An 11,286-nucleotide genomic window follows, 5' to 3' on the forward strand; every position below is an offset into this window, starting at 1 on the left:
AATGAGTTATTAGGAGACTTAATTTTCGAGGCAAGATTAGGGCCAGTGTTAACAAAAAAATCGTTGAATTTTTCAGCAATCGTATTTTTGTCACTGTACACTGTATTGTCAATGACGATTTGAGCAGGTAAGATATTTGATTTAATTTTTTTGTTCCCAATTATTTCTTTTATAATATTCCATGTTTTTTTAATGTCACCAGTTGCATTTTTTATTTGATTCGAGTAGTAAATTTTCTTCGATTTTTTTTTAATTTTTTCAAATAAATTTTTGTATTGTTTGTATGTATTTAGATTTTTTTCATTTCTGTTTTTTAAATACTTGATGTAAAGTCTTTGTTTTTTTTTTGAAGATTTTTTTATACCTCTGGTAATCCATGGACATTGTAAGTATTTTACTTTTAATTCTTTTTCTACAATTGGGAAATGATTATCGTAGTGCTTTAAGAATATTTCTATAAATTCATTATAAGCAGAGTTGGTATGCCCAAGGTTGCATTCTTGGTAAATCCTGTCCCACCTTACTGCCGATAGTGATTCTTTAAACTGTTGAATAGTAAAATTATTAATTTTTCGTTTATAGACTTTGATTTTAGAGTTATTATTTTTTGTGTCTTGAGAAAAGGAAAAGTATATTGGAAAGTGATCGGATATATCCGTTTTGATAACACCTGCTTTTAATGAAGAATCATAAAATGAATTAGTCAATATGTTGTCTATTGCAGTGATTGAATTAAATGTTACCCGGGTTGGTTTGTTTATTATAGGAAAGATGTAGTGTTGAAACATACCATCAAAAAAAGTTTTGGTAACAGCATCTTCATTGTACTGTAGACAGTTTATATTTGTGTCTCCAATACAAAATAAAATTTTGTGCTCTTTGTTATTTTTTAGAAATATTTGTTTTAGGTGATTTGAAAAGTTTTTTATATCACCTTCAGGTGGTCTGTAACAGGTGGGCACCAGTATATTTTTTAATTTTTTGTTCATTATTTCAATCGTAAAGACCTCTCCATCGGCATCAGAAACCGAAAGATCGTCTCTAATTTTAGTTGTCAGATCATTATGAATATAAGTCATAATTCCACCTCCTCGTTTTTGAACTTTTCGCTCATAAGATATTAGCTTGTAATTCGGAATTAACAGGTTTGAATTTGTTCTGGATGATTCGTCAGAACACCAAGTTTCTGTTAAGCAAATCATACTTAACAAATAATTACATTCGATAAGAAAATGTTTTAGTTTGTCAATATTGTTAACTATACTTCTTATATTTATGTGTATCACCGTAAATTTATTATTTAATGATTTTAATTCATTTTTAAAAGTTCCTAATTCAAAAAACCGCGAGTTAAAATTATTTTCATTAAAAAAATACAAATCTGGATCGTAAGAGTTATTTAGTAAAAATTTATTTGCCGATTTGAAAACATTAAAGTGTTGCGTTTCGTAATCTATGGTTTGTTTAGCCATTAGTTAAGATAATCAACTTCGCTTCGATCGCTTAAAATTACGTAAGACTTTTTCTTAATCATAAGCAAAAATTTTCTCATTTTCTAAATTCGCGACAAAAAACTTTATTAAATTTAATTATAGCGTATTTACCTTGATTGCAAAGATTTTTAACTTCTTCCCAAAGTTTTTTTCTCTCTTCCATCGTCTCTTTAGCAAAGTCTTCATTTATATATAGTCCACTACCTTTTAGGTTTTTAAGTGAACTTAAAATTTTAATTTTATCTTGGTAGTTTAAAAGTTTCACTACGACAGTTCTCGGTGTTTTGTCTTCTTTATACGACCCAACTCGATGCGCTCGTTCCACAATAATTTCAGTTGAAATTTTAAGGTTGTTTGTAAATATTTTTTTTACAGATTTTTAACAATCACTCTAACTTTCTCCTGGTGAATCTTTCAGACCATCAACTCTAATATTGTTACGACGAGAGCGGTTTTCTAAGTCAGTATTTTTTTTATTTATATTTTTAATTTCAAGATCATATTTCTTCCTTATTTGTGTTAATTCTTCGTTTATTTTCTCTTCTTGAAAGTGGAGACTTTCTTTCACATCGTTTAAGTCTTTTTCAATATTTCGCATATTTTCTTTGTTTATCTTCAATTCATTTTCTATTTTGTCGAGTCTATCAGAAATTATTTTTATATTTCCACTAACTATTTGTGTGAAGCTCTTTTCCTGGTCTTTTAATAACCTTTCTGTTTCTTTAAGCAGAATTCTTTTTTGTTCTTCAAACTTGTTTGCAATAATTTTTTCGATATTTTTGATCGTTATTTCCATTTTTTAGTTAATATTCTTGAAGAGCAGTCGAGAACACGTGCGTTAGCGGCAAAAACTTTGAGCAGGCAAAAACTTTGAGTATCTTGAAGGTTACACGGAAACCTCAACGTATCATACATTCAAAATGATCACAACGTATCATAATGGTTCAAAATGATCACAACGTATCACAAAGATTCAAAATGATTTCACTTTATTACATCGGTCTCGTTTCATATTTGGTTTTATAAAAAAGTTTAAAAAATGTATACAAATATATTTAATCAAGTTTTATAAAGCTTCGAATTAAAAAACAAAACATAAAATTGATATTAATAATATGAATAGTAGTGATGTTAACAATATTAAAAAAAGACCAATCTTTAACAATTGGCTCAGCTGTTTGATTAATCCACGTGTGTCCATGGATTACTATTCCGTGTATCTAATTTAAGAAACGAAATAAGTTTTTACTGAGTTTTGTTTCTTTTATACCACGAATTAGAATTAAACGCGTTGCCTAAAGCGGAGGTGACGCCATAATGCTTTGACTTGAACATAAAAAGTAATAAAAAATATCGATAATTTTTAACGTAATCTTCGTTATGAAGACATTCGACTCGCACTTCAACGGAGAAAAGTAATGAGTTTTTGCCACTGACGTAAACGTTATGTCGTTAAGCTCGATAAATTAACGATTATCAAGTTGCACTTTTTGCATAAGCTCATTCATTAAAGATCTTCGTTCGTCGTTCCTTTCCCCTTTTCTAAATATTATTAGTGAGAGTTTTAACAAAAACTAACTTTATCATCGTAATTACTATTGAAAATTAAATTGTCACCAAGAATTATTCAGCAATAGTTTTAGTTAAGGAACAAAAAAAAAAATAAAATTCATTTTACTTGCCTCATACCATCACAAATGACATCAAAAAATGACATCACAAATGACATCACAAACAAAGAGTTTTGATTATTGAAAGCAGTCATGTTTTTCCGTTTGTGTCGTTTGCAAAAATTGGTCACATTACAAGTTACCAGTTTACTTTGTAGAGTACTATTACTTGAATTGCTGTCATTTCAAGTCAGATTTAATTTAAGCGCACGCATACGCTAACACAAGAACACACGCAAACACTGGCAATAAATTTATAAAACTCTGTTTTTTTAACAAGGTTTACGTAAAAGTCATAAGATGAAACCCCTGTTTTATTACGAATAAACATTTGCTTATAAAATATATATATTCAAAAATATTGACGCTTACAAAAAAGCCTATGGTTGTTTAAAGATCCAGAGGGAAAATCCATAAACCAATTTTTTAATGTAAAAAAAAATCCTTTTTTTTTTTTACTTGTGCAGATTTATTTTACATTATGGTTTGTACGTATGCGTGAATTGTCTTGTTCGTTTCAAAGGATAGTCTGTTAAGGTATGTTCAACAAAAAACAAAAAAGCAAAAAAAAACTTCTGCGTGTAAACCTCGTTCTAACATTATATTTTGCCTACAGAAGATCACTACTTTCTCATAATGTTAAGAAGTCAACAATTTTATCATGCCCTCCTAACAAGATTCAGGGTTACAAGAGATGTGAAGTAGATGATTGTGAATGCATTTTAGGTTTAATTAAAAGACCATGGGTTAAACGGGATTTTAAGTAATCTAAGATAAAAATATTATCAAGAACTTAATGAAGATGGACAAGAAGTATTTAGATTTGAGTAGAAATAAATACAGAGGAACAGTTAGAGACAAGGTTAATCAAGAGGAGTTCATTTCTTTTTTGAAAAAGCTGTTTTGGATTGGTTCTACAGATTTAAAGAACCAAATTAGGAAGGATAAAAAACGCTCAGATAAAGATAAGCACGATGATTTAACTTTTTTGGAAGACCAGGAAGGACCGAGACATTTTAGTTTGGGATCAGAAACTGCCTTAAACTTCAGCTTTTGTGATAGAAAATTTAGCAAAAAGGTTTTATGTTGTTTTTAGTGGGTTAATTTGACCTTTTTTATTAAAATTTGCTAATTTAGCATACATTATTTGTTAATACACATACACTATGTTAAAACAAATTTTAGGTTTCTGAAGGTGTGAGGAAGAGAACAAGGCTAGAAGACGAATCTCCTAAGATTGACGCTACCTCAGAATTAAACATGAGTTTCACTGACACTAGCACTGATCATGGAAAAAGACTGAAGAATGAAAGATTAGCTGTGCTCGTAAATGTTGAGGGGGTGTCGCATCTTCTTTGAGTACCTGCCTTGCCGTATTCTTTAGGTGAAGATATGTATATAGGAATCATGAAAATACTAGAAGAATATGACCTCATTTCAAAAGTATCCGGAGTATGCTTTGATAAAACTTCAATTAATACTGGTTCTAAGAAAGGATCACTTACTAGGATTGCAAGAGAAGTAGACAAATACCTTCTTCTACTGGCATGTAGGCATCATATCATTGAGCTTAGAATGGTTCATTTCTGTGAAGCAGTGATAAAAGAGAATAGCGTAGGGCCTGAAAATCCCTTATTCGTAAAGTTCAGACATATGTTTGAAAACCCTAAATTCAAATACGACAAAAATAACCTGACCTCATTTGATTGGAAAACCGTGGAAGGAACAGTTTTGAAGGAAGCTGCAAGGAAAACTTTAGATTACTGTGAGACCCTATATTACTAATAAACGCAATATGAGGAATGACCGAAGAGAGTTGGCTGAACTAACCATGTAATATTTATCCCCTTCTGCACATTTCAAATTAAAGAAAACTGGAGCTGTTCATCATGCTAGGTTTTTAGGCAAGAGTTTATACTACCTTAAACTTCAGCTTTTGTGCAAGCAACTGACATTTGTGCGAGAAAATGATAATCTACGCGAAGATTTGAAACTCATCTGCGAGTTCATTATAGTATGTTTTTACACAAAGTGGTACCTTCAAGCACATAAAGCGTTTCAATCTCCTGCGTCTGATCTTGATGCAATCTTTCAGATGAATGAGTATAAGAAAGTTTGCTCCAATCTGGAGGCAGCAGACGCTGTGTTAGCATCTCTTTATAAGCATACATCGTATCTTGATTCAACGATTATTTCCTTGGCTCTTTTGGATAAAAATATTTCTATGGATAAAAAAACAGCTATTGCAGATGCTTTGCTTTCCTTCCAAATGCCGAATCAAGATTTTTTTAAACATAGAAGCAAAGATCGAATAAACGAGATTAATATCATAAATAATATGAAGGTACCAACCCTCTCTCTTTTGGTTAATGAGTTTTCATATTTAATTTTTTCAATGATATGGTTGGATAATCAGAGAGTGAGAGACTGGTTGCCACTTCCACCCCAATATTCGCACACCCAGTCCTCGTTTAAGAATTTTGAAAACTTTGCCAAAATGTTAATTGTTGTCAATGATCATTCTGAACGAGCAATCGGAATAATGCAGCAGTATGTGCAAAGATACGAAAATGAAGATGACAAGCAGGAAAGACTTTTAACTGTCGACAAAGTAAGGTCAACTTTCAAGGTTTTTGGTGTGGGAAAAAGGAATATTACAAAAAAAAACTAACAGAAAGCCTGATGTCACTCTCTAAACTGAAGAAAAGGAAATTGTAGACTTAGGAAATTGATGTTCATTTTAAAATACTTATTTCAATTAATGCATAATTTTTGTCTTGATAGTATTTGTAAAGATTTTTGTTAAATGGTAAATGACTTGTTTAGTTCAAATTAGTTTGTTTTTTTGATTGATTTAAGCGGGAATTTTTCCGGCTGTCGATCTGATTGAACTTTAAGTATGAAAATACATAATTTGCTGATTTGCGTATTTGCGATTTGCGAATTTGCGTAACATAAAATTTTCATTTATTCCTTTCGTAAATATCGTTGTAACCAAGAATATGTAAAAAACATGTTGACGTACACTTTTAAAATGAAAATATAAATAACAAATAACAAAAAAAAAAGGAAATGGAAGTAATTTTATCACTTAAATCCCCCTCAAACCCACTCTGAACCCCTCAAACACTCTAAACATACCCTATCTTTCCTTTTTTGAAGTACAATTTCTTAACAACTTTAGTCTTGAGGGGGACTTAAAAGTCACCCAATTGACCTAAAAAAAACTTTGACTAAGTTTTAACATATTTGCTCCAACTTTAGCTGGGTATGTACTTTGTTTTCATAAATTCCCTCAAAATGACTACCCCTAATATATATATATATAAGAAAACATTAAATAATACGTATTCTCTAAATATAAATATTAACTTGTTATGAGAAATTTTCACTGGATTATGGTTACCAGCATCATCAGCTCGTAAAATTATTTTAAGCTACAAAAAACAGTTTAAAGTTAACTGACCTCAGCAGTTGAATAACTAATTCTTTTTTATCCTTAAGTAAAAACGTGAAAAATGGTGTCCAAAATTTATTATTATCAAGTTTTGATTTAAGTTGATATATATATATATATATATATATATATATATATATATATATATATATATATATATATAGGCACATACTAATGGTATATACAAATAAGAGCAACTTTATTCAACTAGAAGGACAATATTGCCAAATGGGGGCATCACTGTCCTCCTTGTTCGAAAGTTCTCATAAATTATTTCATTACAAAAAGAGACTAGATTTAATTACTTTTCCAAACAAATGGATTTTTACCCACGTAGAAATATCAGTTTTTGCACAAATATTGACACAAGATAGAATTTTCAAGAATCACGCTGTTCTTGCACTGAGCTTTCAGCAGCGCAATTACTTAATGTACTTTAAAAATATCAGTTTTAAAACTAATAATGACACATGCTTGATAATTTTTTACAGCTACACTAGACAATCAGTAAACGGATTTAAATTTAGTCGGAAATATCAATCACACTAGATATAGACATGGCAAAAACTGAATTGAAGTATACCAGACTTCTTATTATTATCATTAGTAGTGAAATACTATTAATATTATTTTTATTTTACATTTATTATGCTATTACTGTTGTTAAAACAACTACTACTATTTTATCAAATTTATCATTATCATAACTATAAATATTACTAATAATATTACTATATTATTGTCATTGTTTTTATTATACTTTTGTAACTATAATTAATTGTATAAATTGCAGATATTCAAATAAACATTCGAATTTTATTTCGAATTCTTGTTTTAAGTCGTTAAACAAGATTATAAAGGAAAGTTGAATTTTTTTCATATTTACAACGGCTTTTTGTTTACGACTCATATGTACAACGTACATTTTTACAACGACTTCTGCGTTCTTATATATATTATGATTTTAGTGAAATATACACTGCCGTGCTAAAGTCTCCGCTCATTTGTAGTATTTCAATAAAGTAACAAAAGTTTGCAAGAAAATTGCGTTTATTTTTAATTGTTTATTAAACAATGAATTAGACAGTAAATACAATACATTTTAGGATGATTTTAAATATATAAAATCAAGAAAATGTTAATATACTAAGTTGTAAATGTTAAATTTTATTTTCATCAATATGAGACCCCTTGGAGCGTATAACTGCAGCGCATAATCTTGGCATTCGGGCTAATAATTTATTCATGGTTTCCGCTGTTATCTCATTCCAAGCTTTTTGCAAACGTTCCCATAGCATTTGCTGATTAATAAAAGATGTTTCACCTGCTTCTCTGATCTTCCGATCCAGTTCATCCCACAACTTTTCGATGGGTGATAGATCTGGTGATTGAGGAGGCCAAGTCATAATTTTGCAAACTTTTCCCCTTTCTTTTAGTTTCAAATAATTTTTGCATAATCCAGATGCATGTTTTGGATCGTTGTCCTGCTGCATGATGAATCCTTTCCCAATTATACGAATACCAGATGGAATCGCGTGCTTAACCAAAATATTATGGTACATGCGTTTATCCATGGTAGATGTGATTTTAACTAAATCTCCAGTTAACCCATTGCCAAAACATCCCCAAAGCATAATATTACCACCTCCATGTTTTACAGTACTTTGTATACATTGAGGAAGCACTCTTTCATCAGGTAAACGCCTAACATGCACGCGACGTCGGGTACCAAAAAGTTCAAACCTACTCTCGTCTGTCCATAGAACTTTCTTCCAATCTTCTAATCCCCAATTTTTATGCATTTTTGCCCATTCCAATCTTTTCTTCTTATTTACTGCCCTCAACAAAGGTTTACGTGCAGCAATGCGTCCAATTAAGTTGACTGATCTTAGTCTTCTTTTTACAGTATCAGTTGATACTGGCTTTACCCTTGTTTTGTTGAGTTCTGCTGTTAAAATTGTGGCTGGAATTTTTCTATTTCTTTTGCTGGACACAACAATAAACGTATCTTCTTGCCGTGATGTAACTCTTGGTCTTCCAGAACGTGATCTGTCACTGTTGGAACCAATATCATGCAATCGTTGTAGAGCATATCTCACACCTGATTCGGATATTTTTAACCTGGAAGCAATTTTTCTATATGAATAACCTTCTTCACGTAAAATACATATTTTGCCACGAAGTTCTTCACAATATTCTTTCTTTACTTTCACCATTTCTCAAATTCTTTATTAAATTCAAGACATTAAATGCGCACACTAATGCCATTTTCAAGTATAAATATAAACATAAGTCTATTAAAAGCAACCAATTAAAATTACTGAAAACATCCTTACCATGCCGGAAAGTATCATGCTACTGTCAAACCTAAGCTTACAAAAAATATTTTGGTTAAAACTTTTGTGCAGTTTTAAATTTAATAAAGAATACTGAAGAACTTTATATGTATTTTACGTGAAAAAGGTTATTCATATAGAAAAATTTCTGCCATGTTTTTAGCAGCAGAACTCAACAAAACAAAGGTAAACAAAATTATTTGAAACAAAAAGAAAAGGAAAAAGTATGCAAAATTATGATTTAGCCTCATCAACTTTTTATATTAACATTTTATTCTTTTTATATATTTAAAATCATCCTAAAATGTATTGCATTTACTGTTCCTTGCAAATATTACACATGAGCGGAGACTTTTGCACGGTAGTGTATATTAAGTGTTTGTTCTCTAAAATGTTACATTTATTTTCAAGAATGGTTAAGGACTTCCTGATGTTTATACAACTTTGTTAAATTTGCTCAGAAAATTTTCTATCAAATCTCTTTTCTTCAAAAATATTGATGCCAACCCAAAATAATCAAGCCAGATTAACTTGAAACAAATGCATCTCTTCAAAATTCTAAATTGTTTAGATTGTTTGTGTTTTAAATATAGAATAAATTGTTTGAATTAACGGAAACAAAAATCTTTTACAATCCGAGAAAAAAACAAGTTCATCAAATTCTTATTTTAAAATTTAATTAAGAATAGATTAAACTTTTACACTTTGCAAAATATAACAAACATATTTGAAATAACTAATTTATATTAACTACTTACTTTAAAAACGTTCATAGCTGTCCCGTTCATGTGTTTAAATTAAAACATTTTTATCTCGGCAAGTTTTTAGTTTTCTTATGCTGTTCCTAATCTTAAGGCTGCTATTTTTTCTTTAAGTCATTCATTGCTCAGCTTGATCAAGCAAAGCAAACATATTTCAACTAAAACTAATTTAAAGAAATAATCTGCTCGAGGTCCGGGCGTAGATTGTGGGAAATAAAAAAAAAATATTCATGTAAAAACAAAACTACGAATCAGTAATGAAGTTGACTCGGAAAGTAAAGCTTTTTGTTAAAAATGATACAAAGTAGTATATTAATTTATATGACTTATGTCAAGCCTTGTTAACTTCATTAAAAATCAACTTTTAGCTACAACTTTGTCAAGGCAAACAAGTTGATGAGGCAAAGTTGAAATTAAATATTATAATGAAGAAGAAATAGTTTGCAAACACTTCCACATTACACTAAAAAATAGTTCCTTGACATTTCACAGCGTAGGAAAATTATTGTTTGCAGAGAAGAACTAGTGATCAAAAATTGTTGGATCATCGACTTTTTCCAACTTTTTTTAACAAGTTATCATCTAGAAGATGGATAGACATTTTTTTTTTGATTTTAGGATTTTTAAACATACGACGCAATTTTTTAAAAATGTATTTATTATCAGAAAAAAAGTTGCTTCTAAAATATCCAATAGTCCTCATTTTTTTCCAAACCATCTTCTAACCGAAGGAATTGAAGGGATCCTGATTGAAGGGATTCTGATTGTAGGTATACTTGGAATAGACCAACCTGGGATTGAAACTCCTGGAATATCGATTAGGTCTCTCAAACGACGATCTCATAAACCTAAACAGAGTTCAAGAACTCAACCGTTTGTTCGCTTTTCTTTTAACATATAACTATTCAGATGAGTAAATGATAAAAATAAAAACATTATAAAAATAAGTATTACTGGAGAGATCATCTTGCTCTGCCTCGTCATCATCGTCTGCAAGAATTTTTTTTAAAATTTCAACTTCAATCTCTTTCACAATTTCATCCTTTAGTCGCTGCTTGTTCAAAATGTCTAAATTAACAAATTGCATCAAACTTTGCAAACGAATTACTTGTGCATGAAAATAAAAAATGAAAAGCTAGCGAACAAGCACGCGTGTTTGGGAGATCAAGTCTTATGACAATGTGAAAAGTGTAACGGTTATAAAGAAGACGTTTTTGTATTTCAAACACTTCCGCTCAAACAATCGGTACTTATAACCAAACACGGTACGTAAAAAGTTGTTCTGACTTACTATTTGCGCTCACAAAAGCAACGACAGCACACACAATCAGTAAAACCTTCATCTTGAGTCTTCTTCTTGAACTTATATCACTTCAGTTACTACTTTGCAATTTATAGCTACCTCTTTAATCCGCGCGGTCTTTACTATCAGTTTTCATTAAAACGCAGACTGTTTTTAAGTTGATTTGTTCTTTGAAAAATTTGCAGACAAAAATTGCATAAGCGTTATAAATTTAAATTCTCGAAAATCTAGTGTTAGTTGCAATTTAAAGTTAATGGATAAGTCAT

General features: G+C 30.2%; 1 protein-coding gene, 1 long non-coding RNA gene and 1 pseudogene across 2 annotated transcripts; 1 reads left to right on the plus strand and 2 right to left on the minus strand.

Moving 5' to 3' along the window:
* Positions 1 to 1,548: 1,548 nt before the first annotated feature.
* On the minus strand, positions 1,549 to 2,342 carry LOC149878239 (uncharacterized). The gene is given in 1 exon segment (XM_090072754.1): positions 1,549 to 2,342. A coding segment is annotated over 1 exon segment (741 nt). The 5' UTR covers positions 2,290 to 2,342.
* Positions 2,343 to 4,459: 2,117 nt separating this feature from the next.
* On the plus strand, positions 4,460 to 5,859 carry LOC149878240 (uncharacterized; annotated as a pseudogene).
* A 4,498-nt stretch (positions 5,860 to 10,357) lies between these two features.
* On the minus strand, positions 10,358 to 11,081 carry LOC149878241 (uncharacterized). Its single transcript, XR_016447570.1, has 3 exons — positions 11,009 to 11,081; positions 10,672 to 10,785; positions 10,358 to 10,565 (listed from the first exon to the last, which is right to left on the minus strand). It is a non-coding gene; the product is annotated as an uncharacterized LOC149878241 (long non-coding RNA).
* Positions 11,082 to 11,286: the final 205 nt, after the last annotated feature.

This window comes from Hydra viridissima, unplaced genomic scaffold (assembly GCF_058129835.1).
Source record: "Hydra viridissima isolate aposymbiotic clone 2 unplaced genomic scaffold, HvirCarnegie_v1 scaffold_15, whole genome shotgun sequence".
NCBI lineage: Eukaryota > Metazoa > Cnidaria > Hydrozoa > Anthoathecata > Hydridae > Hydra > Hydra viridissima.